Below are 21,604 nucleotides of genomic sequence, written 5' to 3'. Positions count from 1 at the left end.
TTTCCAGTAAATTCACAAAAATATTGATAGTTTCCAGTAAATTCACAAAAATATTAAAAAAATATTTAAAATATTATTTAAGACATAAGCTAATGATTTCCAGGAAATTCACAAAAATATTTACAACAGACATTTGTGCCTCACCTCCCCTCAACCATTAGGAAATATTTCTATTTTCCTTGAGGTCAGTAAAGTGAGGTTGGGAGGTCACTGTTTTATAGATGAGGAGGTCACTACATGAGGCCTAATTGGAAGAGGCATTCTTTCTAAGTGATAATCTCTGGAAACAGAAAGCAAGAATAAGGTAGGGCAATCTACTAGGTGAAGTATAAAAAATTTTTTTAGACCAAATCCTCCTAGTTTACACACGTATATAGAGTCAGCTCCCTGGCTTTCTAAATTGACTGTTTCTTTATTGACACAAAGGAATAACAAAAGCTAAAAATCAGGTCTGTAGTCATCTTCGATAAAATTACCAATTTCTTTCTCCCTTATGAAATTACCTCCCTTTTTAAACATAACAAACTCAAAAAGTGAAAAAAAATCAATAAAATTATCCTTTGCTTAATAAATATTTAGTGGCTCAGAGTTCAGGCAAAATAGCCATGGACAAAGACAGCCACTGCCAGGAGGAGAATGGCATTGACATTCACTATAGTTCTCCATAAAGGCTTCTCAGATGTGTCTCTCAGCTTCTTTTTCTGGGATTCTTCCTCCTCTTTGCTCAGTTTGTGGCCTGTCTTCTGCAAACCACAGAACAAGTCAAAAGCTTTCTTGAGGCATCCCCGGGGTTCCTCAGGATTATCTGAAACAAACAAACAAACAAAAAGGACAAACAAATGATCACAGAACATGGGAAATAAAACCTCTGTAAATGTAGTACAGATGACTGTAATGAATGATTACAGCCACTTTTAAGTGTTAGAAGAATCCTTGAGAAAAATATAGATAACGATTATATAAAAAGAGAAAACTTGCATTGCATAAAGTTCAATAAAGTCAAAACAAGTGACAAACTGGAGAAAAACATTTGCATCTTATACCATGAAGGGTTTAATATTCTTAATATACAATGGACTTTAAAAATAAAGAAGACTTTCATTAACTCCATGTAGACACATATGCATACATAGATAGTTATTAAATTCACTCAAAAAAGAGAAATTTGAAAGGATAAAGATGTGACTATATATATTTATCTATATCTATTTATCTATCTATAGAGATATTTATAAAATGCAATATTACTCAGCCACCAAAAAGAATGAAATATTGCCATTTGCAATGACTTGGATGGAGCTACAGTGTATTATGCTAAGCGAAATAAGTCAGTCAGAGAAATAGAAATATGACATGATTTCACTCAGATGTGGAATTTAAGAAACAAGACAGATGAACATGGGGGAAAGGAAAAAAAAAAGAGAAGGAAGCAAACTATAAGAGGCTCAACCATAGAGAACAAACTGAAGGTTGTTGGAGGTGTGGTGGGTGGGGGATGGCCTGAATGGGTGATGAGTATTAAGGAGGGCACTTGTTATGTTGAGCACTGAGTGTTATATGTAAGCGATGAGTCACTAAATTCTACACCAGAAATCAGTATTACACTATATGTTGACTAACTATAATTTATTAATTTTTAAACTAATAAATTTGGGTTTTTAATTTATATAACAAACACACTCTCTCTTAAATAAGTACACTCTCTCTTAAACAAATAAATAAACAAATAAATAAATCACACTCTCTCTTAAATAAATAATTATTATTTATTAATAATTTATATAATAAATAAATTTATTTATTATTAAAGATCTTATTTATGCATTTGACAGAGAAAGAGAGAACACAAGCAGGAAGAGCAGCAGGCAGAGGCAGGGGAGAAGCAGACTTCCCATTGAGCAAAGAGCCTGATGTGGGGCTCTACCCTAGGACCCTGAGATCATCACCTAAGCCAAAGGCAGATGCTTTACTGACTGAGCCACCCAAGTACCTAGAATTTATTAATTTTTAAAAAAGATTTTATTTAATTATTTTAAAAAGAGAGAAAGTGCGAGTGGGAAGGGCAGAGGGAGAGAGAGAGAATTTTAAGCAGATGCTGCACTGAGCACAGAGCTCCACACCAGGCTCAATCTCAAAACATTGAGATCCTGACCTGAGTCAAAATCAAGAGTTGAACAATTAACTGACTGTACCACCCAGCCACCCTGAATAACTAGGATTTAAATAAAAACATGAAACAACAAAAAAATAGAACTTTGAAATAAAATGATACGGAGATACCACTACTAATCTGTCAGTGACAAAAATTTTTAAATTTCACAATATACTATATTAGTTTGTGTGGAAGCAGGTACTCCCACACATTGGTGCTAGGAAAACATGACTCAACTCTTATGGATGGGAATTTGGAAGTGTACAGCAAAATTGCTTAGTTATTAACCCTTTGACCCAAAACTTCAACTTCTCAATCTATCCCAAAGGTAAACTGGTAAAAATACAAAAAGCTCTAAGTACAAGGTTATTTGTTCTTGCATTCGAAAATTTAGAACATAAAAAAAATTTAGAACATAATTCTAAATTCAAATGTCTTTGAAAAACCATAATGAAGGTAAGACTATTCTTGTAAACAAATGGTAAAGAAAATTCTACAAATTAAAAGCTGTGAAATGTAACAAAGCATTACTTTGAGGAAAATACCTAGCTTTACTTACTTACGTTATCAAAGAAGGGAGCCTGAAAATTAATGAAGTAATATTAAATTTAAATTAGAAAAAATAGGGATACCTGGGTACTCTGTTTGTTAAGTATCTACCTTCCATTCAGGTCATAATCTCAGGGTTTTGGGATCAAGCCTTGCATCAGCATCAGGCTCTCAGCAGGAAATCTGCTTCTCCTTCTCCCTCTGCCCCATTCCCCACTCGTACTCTCTCTCTCAGATGCTCTTTTTATCTCTCTCAAATAAATAAATACAATCTTAAAAAATAAATTAGAGGGCGCCTGGGTGGCTCAGTGGGTTAAGCCACTGCCTTCGGCTCAGGTCATGATCTCAGGGTCCTGGGACTGAGTCCCGCATCAGGCTCTCTGCTCAGCAGGGAGCCTGCTTCCTCCTCTCTCTCTCTACCTGCCTCTCTGCCTACTTGTGATGTCTCTCTGTCAAATAAATAAATAAATAAATAAATAAATAATCTTTAAAAAAATAAATAAATTAGAAAAAATAACAACAGAACAAACCCAAATAATGTAAATGGAAGGGTATGCAAAAGAGAAAAGAAGGTAATAAAATAGAAAAGAAGGATAACAATAGAGAATAATAACAAAATCCAAAATTAGTTTTTTAAGAAAAGTAAAATAGGAGGAATTGAGTGGCTCAGTCAGTTAAGAGTCCAGCTCTTGATTGTGGCTCAGGTCATGATCTCAGGGTCATGAGATCAAGCCCTACATAGGTCTCCCTGCTCAGCTGGGAGTCTGCTTGTCTCCTTCTTCCTTTGCCCCTCCCCCTGCTCACACACTCTCTCTTAAATAAACAATTTTTTTAAAGAAATGTAATGATGTATGGTGTATACATGGTGACTAACATAATAAAAAAAGTAAAAGAAAAGTAAAATAGACAATCTTTTATTAAGATTTATCAAGAAAAAGAGAAATCACAAAAAAATATATTAAGAGTCAAAAGGAAGGCATAGCTACAGAGGTAATAGAGATGGAAAAGCCAATAAGTAGTATAAATAGCTTTATGTCAATATATTTAAAATGTGTATTAAATGGACGCAATCCTAGAAAATATAATTTTCCCAAACTGATTAACCAAGAAATGAAATCTCTAAATACCTCTATAGCCTCTCCTTTTCTCTCTTACACACACACACACACACACACACACACACATTCACTAGGCCTAATGCCTAATGGTATAATTAGCAAAATACCAAAGTTTCAATGCAGAAATCATTTCAATCTTATTGAAATATTTCTAATTCATTCTATAGAACACTATGATTTTAATATAATCAGACAAAGTATAAAAAAGGAAAACTATACAAGACAGTATAACTCAGGAACACTAATATAAAAATCTAAAAGGAGTAGAAGACATTTATCCTCCCCTAGATTTGAGGAATCTAAGCCAAGCCAAATGAAACAATTACGTATAGTTCAAGACATTTCCTGAAGTGCTAAACTTTGTCAATGGTTTTAAAAATACCAGGTATATCTTCCACTCTGATTTGCTTCTTACTGAAACAAAACAGGATTTTCTAGAACATATCTCAGCTAATTGAACATAACAATAATAATAAAAAGAAACAAATTCACTTTACAACAAAGGCACATCACTTTCAGGACCAGATTAATACAATGTTGTCATTCTAACCACACAATCAAAATAAAAAACCAAAGCAGACTTTCAAAAAAAAAAACAGGTAAACAAAGATCCACGGTGATGTTTGTTGAAGTTTCCTTGAAGGAAATGAGATTAGAACTTAGTTTCAAAGGATAACTTTTTTCTCTTAGAGAGGAGAGGTAAAAATATTCTAAAGAGCTTGGTATATGTGGGGGAAAAGTGAAGAAATCTGGTTGGCTGGAGTGCAGGGTATATTGAAGAGAATAGTGAGAAACAATTTTGGAGAAAAAGGTGGGAATAGATGCTAGGTACACCTAATCATGATCAATCAAGTTTGATTGGTTGAACATTTAATACGTGACCAGGAACAGGAGATACTGGAATTGATTTTCACCTTAGAGCTGGAACACAGATCCATGGATGGATGATGGATGAATCAACAGACGGATAGATAGGCAGATTAATGGGGATATTTTATTTGTAAAGAGTTGTCTTGTCTTGTTTTGTTTTGGGGTGGTAAGATTTTAAAGTTTCAGTTTGCCATAAACCTAATAGCTTTTTCAGAAACTGAATTTACTGGTATTAAAAAATAAAGCAAACATAAGTAATTCAGGTACATAGAGTTTCCACATGAAAACCAAATGTAAATCAGGTATTACATTCATCAACATCACCATCAGCTTCTTCATGTCGTATCTCTTCTGGATCTAAATCAATTCGTTCCTCTGTACTGTTCCGAAGAGCCCAGCATAGGCGATACAGCTGCACAGAGACCAAAGACAAGCACATTAGTGATGGGAAAATCTTTACAATAATATGATGGTACATTTGTTTATTGTGTAGTGCAAAAAAATCAAATGGCACTTATGTGTATGTAACAAAAAAAGGTCTTCTACCACACTAATTCACAAAAACACACTAACCATTTAAAATTATTTGTTTTTTAATTCTTCCAGTAGTTCTTAAACACTTTTAAGTAATATGCTTAAAATTCTTACTTCTGGGTTTATAATTTTATAAAAGTCTAAGGTTTATCTAACTTACATATACCCTTGCTTCACTCATTGTCCTTATCATTCAGCTATTATTAGCTGCATAATTATTACTTTCAGTTTGTCTAGTGGTTACTCTTGTAGCTTGTAAAATATCTTCTTTTTTTAAAGAAAGATTTTATTTATTTATCTGAGGAGAGCAAGCGAGCATGGGCAGGGATAAGAACAGAGAGAGAAGCAGACTCCCTGGCCAGCACAAAGCAGACTTGGGGTTCAATTCCAGGACTTTGAGAATTCCATGACCTGAGCTGAAGTCAGATGCTTAACAGATTGAGCCACTCAGGTGTCCCTAAAATATCTTCTTAAGCTTCATTTTTAGATTTATCATGTTTAGGTAGTATCTACGTACTGCTATTAAGTTCTGATAACAATTTATGCTCTTACACATCCATTTCCCAGCCAACCTCCAAACTTTTGTCAACTGTGTCATTATTTTAAAGCTGTTATAAGCTTAATAGAATTTTATTTTCTGCAAATGTGATTAATACTTCCATGCTTTATATGTTGATTAGAATTTGAAAACAAATAGCTGTTTATAATTATTATATAACTTTTTCAGTGCCATAGATTCAAGACATGTGCTTGGACACAATGAATAACTATCAGCTCTAAGTCATTCCAAGGAAATGGTTCCAAATGTCAAATGGGTTTCAAAATTATAACATATCATATGTTCTAAGTCATGCTTCATTTTAATTGGCTTCATATTTAGCTCATGACTTTATTGTACAGATTTACCAGAATTTGTAATTGGCTTTTTTGTTTGTTGTTGGCATAGTGGGCACATGCACCTTACCACTAAGATTCCTAAATATAGCTTCATAAGATTTTTTTCCAATTTATTTATTTTCAGAAAAACAGTATTCATTATTTTTTCACCACACCCAGTGCTCCATGCAAGCCGTGCCCTCTATAATACCCACCACCTGGTACCCCAACCTCCCACCCCCCCGCCACTTCAAACCCTTCAGATTGTTTTTCAGAGTCCATAGTCTCTCAGATTTTTTAAAATCCTAACACTTCTTAAACAATATCTACTTTCTTTACTGAAGCTCTTTATTGAATTTTTAACTTGGACAAGGCAATTTGTAGTCTTCCCAAGGTAAAAAAATTATCATTCTAAGATTTCTGTCTCTGTTAGGTTAGGTCTACAACACTCCTCATGACTTCCTCTGAAATGACTATTGATTTTTATCAGTTGATTTTGAAAATTCAAACCACACAGTGTATTTATGAAACTGAAACTTAAATTAGATAAAGGGTCTCATTGAACCTTCAGACACATATTTTATAAAATTTATAATAAATTGTAGTTATTTTTATTGCCATAAAAGAGCTTAATATTTATATATTTTTGAAAACTAGCATGTTTTTTAGTATCTTTTTCACTCAATTCCCAATATTCAACATAAATATTTAGTTATGACTTCTGGTGACATGTCTTAGGTAAAGTAGTTTGAGCCATTCTGTACTTCAGGTTTCTTCCACAATTAATATTTACTACTTTCCAAGGAAATATGCAAATAAATATTACATCAAAGATTGATTAATGCAAAATAAATATAATAAATTTAAAAATTATTAGTATATAAGCAATATATTTTTTCCCAATTTATTTATTTTCAGAAAAACAGTATTCATTATTTTTTCACCACACCCAGTATATCTTTTAAAACGAGTATTTTTTATTTTTTTTTTTACCTTTAAAAAATTTTTTTTTTATTTTTAAAATTTCTTTTCAGGGGATGCCTGGGTGGCTCAGTGGGTTAAACCTCTGCCTTCAGCTCAGGTCATGATCCCAGGGTCCTGGGATTGAGCCCCACATCAGGCTCTCTGCTCAGCAGGGAGCCTGCTTACCCCTCTCTCTCTGCCTGCCTCTCTGCCTACTTGTGATCTCTATCTGATAAGTAAATAAATAAAATCTTTTTTAAAAAAAGGAATCTCCACACTTTTCCAAAGTGGCTGTACCAACTTGCATCCCCACAAACAGTGTAAGAGGGTTCCCCTTTCTCCACATCCTCTCCAACACTTGTTGTTTCCTGTCTTGTTAATTTTGTCCCTTCTAACTGGTGTAAGGTGGTATCTTAATGTGGTTTTGATTTGAATCTCCCTGATGGCTAGTGACAATGAACAGTTTTTCATGTGTCTGTTAGCCATTTGTATGCAAAACAGATAATCATGTCAAAAAATGGGCAGAAGACATGAACAGACATTTCTCAAAAAAAAAAAACCCAAACAAACAAGCAAAAAAAACACCAGACTAATATTTTCTGGTCTTCTATAGTGTCTTCCCCAGAGATACCTTTTACTGAGAATTTCTGGTGTATATATTTTAAGGTATTCTGTCTATGATTAGACAAACTTATATATGTGTATTTTGTTTTCAAAAAGTGATATTATATAATAGTATATATTTCTGCAAGTGTTTTTCCCCCTTAACCATATCATGGGCATTTAAAAAAGCAAATAATAGAGCTTCTCAAGTTCTTGAACAGCTGCATAATATTCAGTGTTCTATTGTGTATCCATTCCACTAGTGAGAGAAATTCGAGTTGTCTTCATCTTTTTTCTACCAAAAGCCTTTGGTAGAGAAAATCATTATACATATTATTTTTCCTGCTTGTGCAAGTATTTCTACACAATAAGCTCCTAGAAATGTGGCTGTTGGTTCATAGGGTATGAGAATTTTAATTGATAAATACTGCCCAATTACCTTCCTACAAATTACAAAACTCATACATTCACCAACAATTTTGGAGAGTGGACATTTCCCAACATCCTTACCAAAACTTGACATATTAATATTAAATATTTATGCTAATTTGAAAGGCATCTCATTGTTCTATTTTTCTTTTTCCTGACAACTGGTACCTGCTTTTTTTTTAAGTAAAAAATCTGTGTCAGTGTTTGTGTTGCATATGAAATTCTACTTGCCACTAAATAGTACCAGCTCAGATGAGAGCTCTGCTTTGAAGACTTTTCCAAATTCTTAGGCAACACTAATTACTCTCTTCTTGGTATCCTAAAATAAAGATGAAGATTTACCTCCCAAATGCATTGTGAAGTTTTTTTGAAGTTGAAGCCCATTTCCCAATTCCCTGGGAGGCAAAGAACTCTTATTTTAAAATAAGCATGTATCTACTACTCATTACTCACATGTACATCTGGAATGGGTTTTGTTAGCAGAGAAATTCCCAGGATGACCAGCACAGAAACAAAAAAGAGAATGATGGCAAAGTACAGATAGTGCACTTCACAGATGACCTTGGGACAGTCACTGGTAGCCAAACAACTACTTGTTCCATAGACAAATTCTGCAATCATGCGAACGAGGCCAATCACAAGTCCAGTGACTAGACCCCAGAAGGCCCCCTGCAAAGAAAATAAGAATAAAATCAGAATATTTAGAAAAGATGAGAAGCTCATTTGAATAGATCATATTTATTATCCTACCTGCTTTCTTCACTAAGAATCAATAATGATCCAGCAATTGCACTATTGGGCATTTACCCCAAAGATACAGATGTAGTAAAAAGAATGGCTACATGCACCTCAATGTTAATAGCAACAAGGTCTACAAGAGCCAAACTGAAAAGAGCTGAGATGCCCTTCAACAGACAAATCGATAAAGAAGAGATGGTCCATATATACAGTGGAATATTACTCAGCCATCAGAAAGGATGAATACCCAACATTTGCATCAGCATGGAAGGAACTGGAGCACTTCACATTAAAAAAATCTCTTTTAATTCTCACAAGAATTCTATCAGTTAGGCACTATGATGATCTTTGTTCTACCCAGAAACAAAATGGTTTGCTTAAGATCACAATGATATAAAATGGTAGAGCCAAGATTGGGTCCTGTCAGTCTTACTTCAAAACTTGTGTTCCTCATCATCATGTCCTGTATGTATAATATTTTGTGAGAAATGTAAAGACCGTACTGTAAGTGTGCCCTATATATTTACACACTTCAGTGAGAATGAGGAATTGTAACTGACTATAATTATAATTGAGATGGGCTTTGAGTTGTATAAACAGGGTGGAAAGAATGCATTTTTCTACCAGTGAAAGAAATAATTTTCTCACTCTAGCTTGAAAGAAGTTTTCTTATTTTTACTTACTTGTTCATTAACTCTTTTACAGAAGATGGCAAGCAGGAAGACAGCTGCAATAGGAGGCCCAAGGTAGCTAGAAATTGCTTCTATATAATGGAACAGTTGTCCATTTTGAGATACCTGCACTAATGGGACCCACAAAATGCTGATGACAATTAATAGAATGATAAATAGCCTGGGGAGAAAACAAAATGATTTAAATATTAAACAAAAGTATTATGGGTACTTCTATTGTGCTTTTGTTCTTGAATTCATTCTTGTAGTCATTCACTGATTTTCCAAATAAAATCAAACTCCCAGGGGCACCTAGGTGGCTCAGTCATTACGTGTCTACTCAGGTCATAATCTCAGGGTGCTGGGATTGAGCCCCACATCGGGCTCCCTGCTCAGCGGGGAGGCTTCTTTTTCCTTTCCTACTCTCCCTGCTTGTGTTCCCTCTCTCACTATGTCTCTCTCTGTCAAATAAATACAAATCTTAAAAAATCAAACTCCTTGACCTCACATGAAGCCATGCCATGTTTAATGACCATTGGTTAGCAAAATGCCAATAAAAAAATTTCTTGTCTATAATTAGTAACAGCAGCTTCAACTATAAGGTTAAACATCCATTCATAACAGTTCAAATGTCACCAACTTGTTAATAATTCTCTAACACAATTTATGTAATATATCAATTAGGAAAAAATCACAGTATTTCTATGAGTAAGTAATTATTTGTATGATAAAGAAAGTGATTTCCATTTAAATCTTTTTTCCTAGCTTGAGGAAAACTAAGTCAGGCTTCCCAGGTTAATTAAAATATCCTTTATTCCAAAATGCTGAATGAATTGGCCAGAAATGTTAATTTGTGTGTTTTACTACTTGAGTACATTGGCAGGTAGAAAGAATTGGTTAAAATATTGCTAAAAACTGCTTAGAGGTTCCTGGGGTCCAGGGAGAATGACTAAGGTTAAACTCCACAATATTCTGTGCTTATTGTATAAATAAATGAACAATTTATTGGACTTTCGTTACTTCTCTGTGCTCACCTGAAATAGAGCTGTGGGGGAGACATGAGAGACAAGCATTTGGGCAAGAGACTGAGGCACAAGTGTCTCACTGAAGCTTTGCCAAACTTCTGCAACCTTGCAGTAATTAAATATGATAAACCATGGAAAGTCTGAGCATGATTCCTAGATAATAAACTTTAATGAACAAATAATGCCCACTACCCTCATTCTCCTTGTTATCATCATTGGGAAGCAAATAATGTTCCTACTTTGCTCTCTTATCTTCAGTTGTTTTCAATCATATGTGGAATAAAATCCAAAGTCTTGTTATAGATTATATGGTCCTACATAATTTCACCTCTAGTTACCTTTTAGACCTTGGTTCTTATCATGCTTCCACTTGCTCATCATGTGCCAACCTCACCCCTGCTGTCCTTAAATACACTGCACACATGATTGTAGTAAGAATTCAACACTTACTATTCCATTCGCACAAAGCCACTGGGTTTACTCCCACACTTCCCTCAGGGCTTCCCTCAAATGCCACCTCCTCAGGGAAGACACCCTGAACAGCTATCTTGAGTGGTTAATCCTGCTTTAAATTTTTTCCCTAGCACTCTCTGTCATTAGACATAGAATATGTTTATTAGTTGTCTATCTTCCCAACAAAGGCATAAATTCTACAAAGCAGGAAATTATTTTTCATGTATATGTCCTTTTTTATATTTGTATTCTGGGAACTAGGAGGCATTTAATAAGAGAGAGAGAGAGAAAAATTCATTAATTTATTACTGAAACTTAAGAAGTATTCATACCCGAGATCATATGCCTATTAGTGGACTTCTGCTTCTTGGGCTTACTGAATTCAGGTCTTAACACTTTGTCTACCAAAAAATATAGATCCCTTACTGTTATTCTTCTATAGCATTTTTCCAGAGTCAAAACCTGGACCAAGTGAGTCCTTGGAATTTTCCCTGGAAATGCTTAATTTACTAAGCAATTTTTACTGTCTTCGTAAACTACTATCTTTTATATATGTAGTCAGTTTCTCTTGATGCCCCATTTCTTTATTTTTTAACATCTTAATTTTTTTTCAGTGTTCCAAGATTGTTTATGCACCATACCCAGTGCTCCATGAAATACATGCCCTCCTTAATACCCACCGCCAGGCTCACCCCCTACCCCATAGTTCATAGTCTCTCATGCTTCATCACACTTTCCAATTTCTCCCAATTCAATTTTCCTTTCCTTCTCCTAATATCCTCCATGTTATTCCTTATGCTCCACAAGTAAGTGAAACCATATGATAATTGACTTTCTCTGCTTGACTTATTTCATTCAGCATAATCTCCTCCAGTCCTGTCCATGTTGATTCAAAAGGTGGGTATTCATCCTTTCTGATGGCTGCATAATGTTCCATTGTATATATGGGCCATATCTTCTTTATCTATTTGTCTGTTGAAGGGCATCTTGGCTCTTTCCACATTTTAGTAATCATGACCATTACTGCTATGAAATTGAGGTACATATGGCCCTTCTTTTCAGTACATCTGTATCTTTGGGGGGCAAAAATTTAACAAGACAGGAAACAACAAGCATTGGAGAGTATGTGGAGAAAGGGGAACATTCTTACACTATCGGTGGGAATGCAAGTTGGTGCAGACACTTTGGAAAATAGTGTATAGATTCCTTAAAAGGGGGTGGGAGGTTGGGTGAGTCTAGTGGTGGGTATTGTGGAGGGCACGTATTGTATGGAGCCCTGGGTGTCCATTGCATAAACAATGAATTCTGGAACACTAAAAAGGAATTAGAAAGAAGGAAAGAATTAAAAATAAAACTACCCTATAACAACCCATTTCTTTTTTTCCCCAGTTTATTTATTTTCAGAAATACAGTATTCATTATTTTTTCACCACACCCAGTGCTCCATGCAAGCCGTGCCCTCTATAATACCCACCACCTGGTACCCCAACCTCCCACCCCCCGCCACTTCAAACCCCTCAGATTGTTTTTCAGAGTCCATAGTCTCTCATGGTTCACCACCCCTTCCAATTTACCTAAAAGCACATACCCTCCCCAATGTCCATAACCCTATCCCCCTTCTCCCAAACCCCCTCCCCCCAGCAACCCACAGTTTGTTAGCGAAATAAGTCAAGCGGAGAAAGACAACTATCATATGATCTCCCTGATATGAGGAAGTAGTGATGCAACATGGGGGCTTAAGTGGGTAGGAGAAGAATCCATGAAACAAGATGGGATAGGGAGGGAGACAAACCATAACAACCCATTTCTTAATGAATGCAGTTGATAAACCACCTTGTAGTAGTGTGTGGATGATAATTTGGATTGCTTCATGAGATGTACATGGAAACTTCTAGAGACAATGTATTAGCCTATGGTAGTAGGTGGGAAATTTATACCCCACGAAAAACACTAGAGTTTAATGAAGATGTAAGTGGAAGAGAGTGTGATGAGAGGAAGAAATAAAAGACAATCAGAGAGGCATTTGAAAGTCCGAGAAAGCAACTATTTCATTTAAAAGTATGGTCCCAAATTTTGTACCTGGAAAGAGATAAAGTTGGGTTAAACGTTCTCTTAATGTCCCTTCCCCATTCTAGAATTCTATGATTTATTTCACTGAAACCAAAGATGAGAAGGCTCTAGTTCACTTTTTTAGCCTCTAAGGCCATCATTTATTATTTTTTTTCCAATTTATTTATTTTCAGAAAAACAGTATTCATTATTTTTTCACCACACCCAGTGCTCCATGCAAGCTGTGCACTCTATAATACCCACCACCTGGTACCCCAACCTCCCACCCCCCCGCCACTTCAAACCCCTCAGATTGTTTTTCAGAGTCCATAGTCTCTCATGGTTCATCTCCCCTTCCAATTTACCCAAAAGCACATACCCTCCCCAATGTCCATAACCCTACCCCCCTTCTCCCAACTCCCCTCCCCCCAGAAACCCACAGTTTGTTTCGTGAGATTAAGAGTCACTTATGGTTTGTCTCCCTCCCTATCCCATCTTGTTTCATGGATTCTTCTCCTACCCACTTAAGCCCCCATGTTGCATCACCACTCCCTCATATCAGGGAGATCATATGATAGTTGTCTTTCTCCGCTTGACTTATTTCGCTAAGCATGATACGCTCTAGTTCCATCCATGTTGTCGCAAATGGCAAGATTTCGTTTCTTTTGATGGCTGCATAGTATGCCATTGTGTATATATACCACATCTTCGCCAAAGGCAAGGGAAGCAAGGGCAAAAATGAACTTTTGGGATTTCATCAAGATCAAAAGCTTTTGCACAGCAAAGGAAACAGTTAACAAAACCAAAAGACAACTGACAGAATGGGAGAAGATATTTGCAAACGACATATCAGATAAAGGACTAGTGTCCAAAATCTATAAAGAACTTAACAAACTCAACACCCAAAGAACAAATAATCCAATCAAGAAATGGGCAGAGGACATGAACAGACGTTTCTGCAAAGAAGACATCCAGATGGCCAACAGACACATGAAAAAGTGCTCCATATCACTCGGCATCAGGGAAATACAAATCAAAACCACAATGAGATATCACCTCACACCAGTCAGAATGGCTAAAATCAACAAGTCAGGAAATGACAGATGCTGGCGAGGATGTGGAGAAAGGGGAACCCTCCTACACTGTTGGTGGGAATGCAAGCTGGTGCAACCACTCTGGAAAACAGCATGGAGGTTCCTCAAAATGTTGAAAATAGAACTGCCCTATGACCCAGCAATTGCACTACTGGGAATTTACCCTAAAGATACAAACGTAGTGATCCAAAGGGGCACGTGCACCTGAATGTTTATAGCAGCAATGTCCACAATAGCCAAACTATGGAAAGAACCTAGATGTCCATCAACAGATGAATAGTTCACTTTTATTTCTGCACTTTTCCAGAGAAATTTTAGACAAAAATCAGAATGCTCTCACCGTCCTGCTATAAGAAGCTCTTTTTCTGATGCCTGTTTCCTAATCTTGGTGTAGAGGTCCATGGTAAAGAGGGTGCTGGCACTGTGGAAGATGGAGGTCAGGGAGCTCATGAGAGAGGCCAACATGACTGACATCATCAGACCTCGCAGTCCTAGGGCCAGATGAGAATGCAAACATTAGCTAGAAATGAGACTCCATGATTTATGAGGACCTTGCCAAACCAGAGTTGTTGATAAGTGTCACCTGGAATATTTACTAACTGATGCTACTGTCAATATATATAATCACGTGGCATTTCCTGCATATTTCCTGGTGATTTTAGAATAATTCAGTATATAATTTTAGTTATAAATATAAATTTAGAGATAATTTGCTGGAACTTAAATTTTGGAGAGAGGAAACAGTGTTGGGCCATCTTTCTGTGGGCGAGAACCTCTTGGTTTCCTGAAGACTTAGGGAACTGTAGAGGGAATACAATAGTAGGTAGTTCTGTTGAAGTTTTTGGTGGGAAAAGCAAGTAATTTTGAGATATTATGGTCACTTCATCCTCCAATTCTTTCTGCTTATGAGTAATGCCCCTAAAACTCCTAGGACCAAGTTGGAATGAGGTGGATGGGTGATGTCATTTGTGGGTGGTGCTCCCTTCCTCCTGACAATGCTTATGTGTGTCAGGAAGATCACAGAAGTGTTAGCTGACTTTTGATGGACCTAAGGTACAAGAGCACCTGCATATTCTGCTTTGCTTCTGACCAACCCAGATCACCTTTTAGTATCCTAGTAATTTACTTCCTTTTCACATGTGTAATTTATTTTCTATCTCATGAAACTACAATGCAAATTCCAACATATATGGGATTTTCTGCCTATTTCACTGATGTTTTCTAACCATCAGGGCACTATCTGGCACATAATAGGCTCTAAATAAATAGTTGTAAATTGCATAGGGTCTATTATTTGGGTATAATTGGTCTAAGGAAAGCAGGATAAATAGTTAACTTCTGGTTTTCTGAATTTATAAGTTTATGTCTATGCAACTCCTTTTAAAAAAGATTTTATTTATTTATTTGAAAAAGAGAGTGAGAGACAGTGAGTGAGAGAAAGTGCAGGCTCCCCGCTGATCCTTGGACTTCAGGAACATCACCTGAGCCAAAGACAGACACTTAATCAACTACACCACCCAGGCATCCCCAAAATGAGAAGGCTTTAGTTGCAACACTTTTATTCACAAATCCATCACTTAAATTCTCTTGATTGCCTTGGAAGACATCTTAAATCCAAAGGAGTAAAATTCTTCTAATAGGAATTATATGTGATTCATCTCTGTATTACCCAGGGTCAGCCCAGGGCTGATAACCTATGTAAAGTGCTCAAGAAATGTCTGATGAAGACAATTGAATTAATGGAAGTTAGAATTATTGAGGGTTATACCATCATCTTTCCTCATGGCCCATCTATAGACCAGGTCTGTGAGGCAGTCCCAGCATTAACATTTTTCTTTTTCTTATTTTTTTCCAGCTTTATTGAGGCATGATTGACAAATAAAAATTGCATATAGTTAAGGTGTACAATGTGATGTTTATGTACACTGTGATATGATTACCACAATCAAGCTAATTAACATATCCATCCCCTCACATAGTTATGGTTTTCTTGTTTTGTGGTGAGAATACTTGAGATCTATTCTCTTAGCAAATTTTAAGCATATAGTTTTGTTAACTATAATTTCCCTGCTGTCCACTGGTTCTCCAGAACTTATTCATCTTATAACTGAAAGTTTGTATCTTTTGACCAACATCTTCCCATTTCCCCCACCCCCCAGCCCCAGCAACCACCATTCTACTCTATTGCATGAGTTCCACTTCTTTAGATTCCACATATAAGTGACATTATTTGGTGTTTGTCTTTCTGTAACTGGCTTATCTCACTTAGCATAATGTCCTCTAAGTCCATCTATGCTGTTGCAAATGGCAGGTTTTCATTTTCATTTCTACACTTCTATCTATCATCTATCTATCTATCTATCTATCTAATCTATCATTTATCTTTTTAAAAATTCTGTTAGTAACCATACAGTACATCATTATTTTTTTTTTTTTTCCCAATTTATTTATTTTCAGAAAAACAGTATTCATTATTTTTTCACCACACCCAGTGCTCCATGCAAGCTGTGCCCTCTATAATACCCACCACCTGGTACCCCAACCTCCCACCCCCCCGCCACTTCAAACCCCTCAGACTGTTTTTCAGAGTCCATAGTCTCTCATGGTTCACCTCCCCTTCCAATTTACCCAAATTCCCTACTACTCTCTAACGCCCCTTGTCCTCCATGCTATTGGTTATGCTCCACAAATGAGTGAAACCATATGATAATTGACTCTCTCTGCTTGACTGATTTCACTCAGCATAATCTCTTCCAGTCCCGTCCATGTTGCTACAAAAGTTGGATATTCGTCCTTTCTGATGGAGGCATAATACTCCATAGTGTATATGGACCACATCTTCCTTATCCATTCATCCGTTGAAGGGCATCTTGGTTCTTTCCATAGTTTGGCGACTGTGGCCATTGCTGCTATAAACATTGGGGTACAGATGGCCCTTCTTTTCACGACATCTGTATCCTTGGGGTAAATACCCAGGAGTGCAATTGCAGGGTCGTAGGGAAGCTCTATTTTTAATTTCTTGAGGAATCTCCACACTGTTCTCCAAAGAGGCTGCACCAACTTGCATTCCCACCAACAGTGGAAGAGGGTTCCCCTTTCTCCACATCCTCTCCAACACATGTTGTTTCCTGTTTTGTTAATTTTGGCCATTCTAACTGGTGTAAGGTGATATCTCAATGTGGTTTTAATTTGAATCTCCCTGAGGGCTAATGATGATGAGCATTTTTTCATGTGTCTGATAGCCATTTGTATTTCTTGATTGGAGAAGTGTCTGTTCATATCTTCTGCCCATTTTTTGATGTGTTTGTCTGTTTCGTGTGGGTTGAGTTTGAGGAGTTCATTATAGATCCTGGATATCAACCTTTTGTCTGTACTGTCATTTGCAAATATCTTCTCCCATTCCGTGGGTTGCCTCTTTGTTTTTTTGACTGTTTCCTTTGCTGTGCAGAAGCTTTTGATTTTGATGAAGTCCCAGAAGTCTATTTTCGCTTTTGTTTCCTTTGCCTTTGGAGACGTATCTTGAAAGAAGTTGCTGTGGCTGATATCAAAGAGATTACTGCCTATGTTCTCCTCTAAGATTCTGATAGATTCCTGTCTCACCTTGAGGTCTTTTATCCATTTTGAGTTGATCTTTGTGTACGGTGTAAGAGAATGGTCGAGTTTCATTCTTCTACATATAGCTGTCCAGCTTTCCCAGCACCATTTATTGAAGAGACTGTCTTTTTTCCACTGTATATTTTTTCCTGTTTTGTCGAAGATTAATTGACCATAGAGTTGAGGGTCCATATCAGGGCTCTCTACTCTGTTCCACTGGTCTATGTGTCTGTTTTTATGCCAGTACCATGCTGTCTTGGTGATCACAGCTTTGTAATAAAGCTTGAAATCAGGTAAGGTGATGCCGCCAGCTTTATTTTTGTTTTTCAATGTTTCCTTAGCGATTCGGGGTCTCTTCTGATTCCATACAAATTTTTGGATTATTTGCTCCAGCTCTTTGAAGAATGCCGGTGGAATTTTGATCGGAATGGCATTAAAAGTATAGATTGCTCTAGGCAGTATAGACATTTTAACGATGTTTATTCTTCCAATCCAAGAGCATGGAATGGTCTTCCATCTTTTTGTGTCTTCTTCAATTTCTTTCATGAGTGTTCTATAGTTCCTCAAGTATAGATCCTTTACCTCTTTAGTTAGGTTTATTCCCAGGTATCTTATGGTTCTTGGTGCTATAGTAAATGGAATCGATTCTCTAATTTCCCTTTCTGTATTTTCCTTGTTAGTGTATAAGAAAGCCACTGATTTCTGCACATTGACTTTGTATCCTGCCACGTTGCTGAATTGCTGTATGAGTTCTAGTAGTTTGGGGGTGGAGTCTTTTGGGTTTTCCATATAAAGAATCATGTCATCTGCGAAGAGAGAGAGTTTGACTTCTTCATTACCAATTTGGATACCTTTTATTTCTCTCTGTTGTCTGATTGCTGTTGCTAGGACTTCTAATACTATGTTGAACAAGAGTGGTGAAAGTGGGCATCCTTGTCTTGTTCCTGATCTCAACGGGAAGGCTGCAAGCTTTTTCCCATTGAGGATGATATTTGCTGTGGGTCTTTCATAGATAGATTTGATGAGGTTCAGGAATGTTCCCTCTATCCCTATACTTTGAAGCGTTTTAATCAGGAACGGATGTTGGATTTTGTCAAATGCTTTTTCTGCATCAATTGAGAGGACCATGTGGTTCTTCTCTCTTCTCATATTAATTTGTTGTATCACATTGATTGATTTACGAATGTTGAACCATCCTTGTAGCCCAGGGATGAATCCCACCTGATCATGGTGGATAATCTTTTTAATGTGTTGTTGGATCCTGTTGGCTAGGATCTTGTTGAGAATCTTAGCATCCATATTCATCAGTGATATTGGTCTGAAATTCTCCTTTTTGGTATGGTCCTTGCCTAGTTTGGGGATCAGGGTAATGCTGGCTTCATAGAAAGAGTCTGGAAGTTTTCCTTCTGCTTCAATTTTTTGAAACAGCTTCAGGAGAATAGGTGTTATTTCTTCTTGGAAGGTTTGGTAGAATTCCCCAGGGAATCCGTCAGGTCCTGGGCTCTTGTTTTTTGGGAGATTTTTGATCACTGCTTCAATCTCGTTATTAGATATCGGTCTATTCAGGTTGTCGATTTCTTCCTGGTTCAATTTTGGTAGTTTATATTTTTCCAGGAATGCATCCATTTCATCTAGGTTGCTAAGCTTATTGGCATATAACTGTTCGTAGTAACTTCTGATGATTGTTTCTACTTCCTTGGTGTTAGTTGTGATCTCTCCCCTTTCATTCATCATTTTATGAATTTGGGATTTCTCTCTTTTCTTTTGGATTAGTGTAGCCAGTGGCTTATCGATCTTATTGATTCTTTCAAAAAACCAGCTTCTAGTTTCATTGATACGTTCTACTGTATCTCTGGTTTCTCCCTCATTGATCTCAGCTCTAATCTTGATGATTTCCCTTCTTATGTGTGGAGTTGGTTTGATTTGTTGTTGATCCTCCAGTTCTTTAAGGTGTAGAGACAGCTGGTGTGTTCTGGATTTTTCAATTTTTTTGAGCAAGGCTTGGATGGCTATATATTTTCCCCTTAGGACCGCCTTTGCTGTATCCCATAGGTTTTGGACCGAAGTGTCTTCATTCTCATTGGTTTCCATGAATTGTTTCAGTTCTTCTTTGATCTCCTGGTTGATCCAAGCATTCTTAAGCAAGGTGGTCTTTAGCTTCCAGGTGTTTGAGTTCCTTCGGAACTTTTCCTTGTGATTGAGCTCCAGTTTCAAAGCATTGTGATCTGAGAATATGCAGGGAATAATCTCAGTCTTTTGGTATCGGCTGAGTCCTGATTTGTGACCCAGTATGTGGTCTATTCTGGAGAAGGTTCCGTGTGCACTTGAGAAGAATGAGTATTCTGCTGTTTTAGGGTGGAATGTTCTGTATATATCTATGAGGTCCATCTGGTCCAATGTGTCGTTCAATGCTCTTGTTTCTTTATTGATTTTCTGCTTCGATGATCTGTCTAATTCTGAAAGAGGCGTGTTAAGATCACCTACGATTAGTGTATTCATATCAATATGACTCTTTATCTTGATTAACAGTTTTCTTAAGTAATTGGCTGCTCCCATATTGGGAGCATAGATATTTACAATTGTTAGATCATCTTGGTGGATAGTCCCTTTAAGGATTATGTAGTGTCCTTCTGTGTCTCTGACTACAGTCTTTAGTTTGAAGTCTAATTTATCTGATATGAGAATCGCTACCCCAGCCTTCTTTTGAGTCCCATTGGCATGAAAGATGCTTCTCCACCCCTTCACTTTCAGTCTGCGTGTATCTTTAGGTTCAAAATGGGTCTCTTGTAGACAGCATATGGATGGGTCCTGTCGTTTTATCCAATCTGCAACCCTGTGCCGTTTTATGGGTGCATTTAGGCCATTCACATTGAGAGTGATTATTGATAGATACGTTTTTATTGACATCGAGTTACCTTTGAAGTCTTTCTTTCTGTAGACTGTCTCTATATTTCTGTTCAATGCTATTCTTGGGATTTTTCCTCTTTTATAGAACCCCCCTTAATATTTCCTGCAGTATCGGCTTGGTGGTTGCATAGTCTTTTAAGTCTTGCCGGTCTTGGAAACTCTTTATCTCTCCATCCATTTTGAATGTCAGTCTTGCTGGATAAAGTATTCTTGGCTGCATGTTCTTCTCATTTAGTGCCCTGAATATATCTTGCCAGCCTCTTCTGGCTTGCCAGGTCTCTGTGGACAGGTCTGACGTTATTCTGATGGGCTTCCCTCTGTAAGTAAGGAGCCTCTTTGCTCTGGCAGCTTTCAAGAGATTATACCTACAATTATAATTTCTCAATTTGACTATCAGGTGTCGTGATGTTTTTTTGGAGTGTATAATCTTGGGTGGAGACCGTTCAGCCTCTAGTACATGAACGCTGGTTTCATTCGCGAGACTCGGAAAGTTTTCATGAAGGACTTGTTCCACGACATCTTCTAGACTTCTTTCTTTCTCCTCCCCTTCAGGAATTCCAATAATTCTGACGTTGGAACGCTTCATGGCATCACTTATTTCCCTAATTCTGCTTTCGTGGGATCTAAGCTGTTTGTTCCAGGCTTCCTCCTGATCCTTTCTCTCTATCTGTTTGTCTTCCAGATCACTAATTCTATCTTCTGTCTCAGTTACCCTAGCTTTGAGAGAGTTTAGATTGGATTGGAACTCATTGAGAGCATTGTGGACCTCCTCCCTGGTAGCTTTAAGCTCCGCCCTAACATTGTGAACATCCTGTCTGGTCGCTTTCAGTTCGGCTCTAATCAATTCTGTTTGGTCGTCCATGGCTTTCTCCAACCTAGCTATTGCCTGGATAATTGTTAGCCTGAATTCTCTTTCCGACATATTGTCTATGTTGATAGCCGTTAGCTCTGTTGCGGAAGGTCCATCCTCTGTATTTTT

General features: G+C 37.0%; 1 protein-coding gene across 1 annotated transcript in view; it reads right to left on the bottom strand.

Moving 5' to 3' along the window:
• Window positions 1-590: 590 nt before the first annotated feature.
• Window positions 591-21,604, bottom strand: part of LOC122902023 (solute carrier family 5 member 4) — a 62,590-nt gene continuing 41,576 nt past the window's right edge. Inside the window, exons 11-15 of the mRNA XM_044241078.1 lie at window positions 14,465-14,615; window positions 9,516-9,684; window positions 8,548-8,763; window positions 4,999-5,101; window positions 591-805 (exon numbers count right to left, since the gene is read on the bottom strand). Of these exons, the coding sequence (XP_044097013.1) occupies window positions 591-805; window positions 4,999-5,101; window positions 8,548-8,763; window positions 9,516-9,684; window positions 14,465-14,615 (854 nt within the window). The remainder of the gene's footprint in view (window positions 806-4,998; window positions 5,102-8,547; window positions 8,764-9,515; window positions 9,685-14,464; window positions 14,616-21,604) is intronic.

The sequence above is a fragment of the Neovison vison genome, chromosome 3, assembly GCF_020171115.1.
Source record: "Neovison vison isolate M4711 chromosome 3, ASM_NN_V1, whole genome shotgun sequence".
NCBI classification, from domain to species: Eukaryota; Metazoa; Chordata; class Mammalia; order Carnivora; family Mustelidae; genus Neogale; species Neogale vison.
Note: the sequence above shows the minus strand (reverse complement) of the source record. Positions and strands in the feature narration are given on the sequence as shown.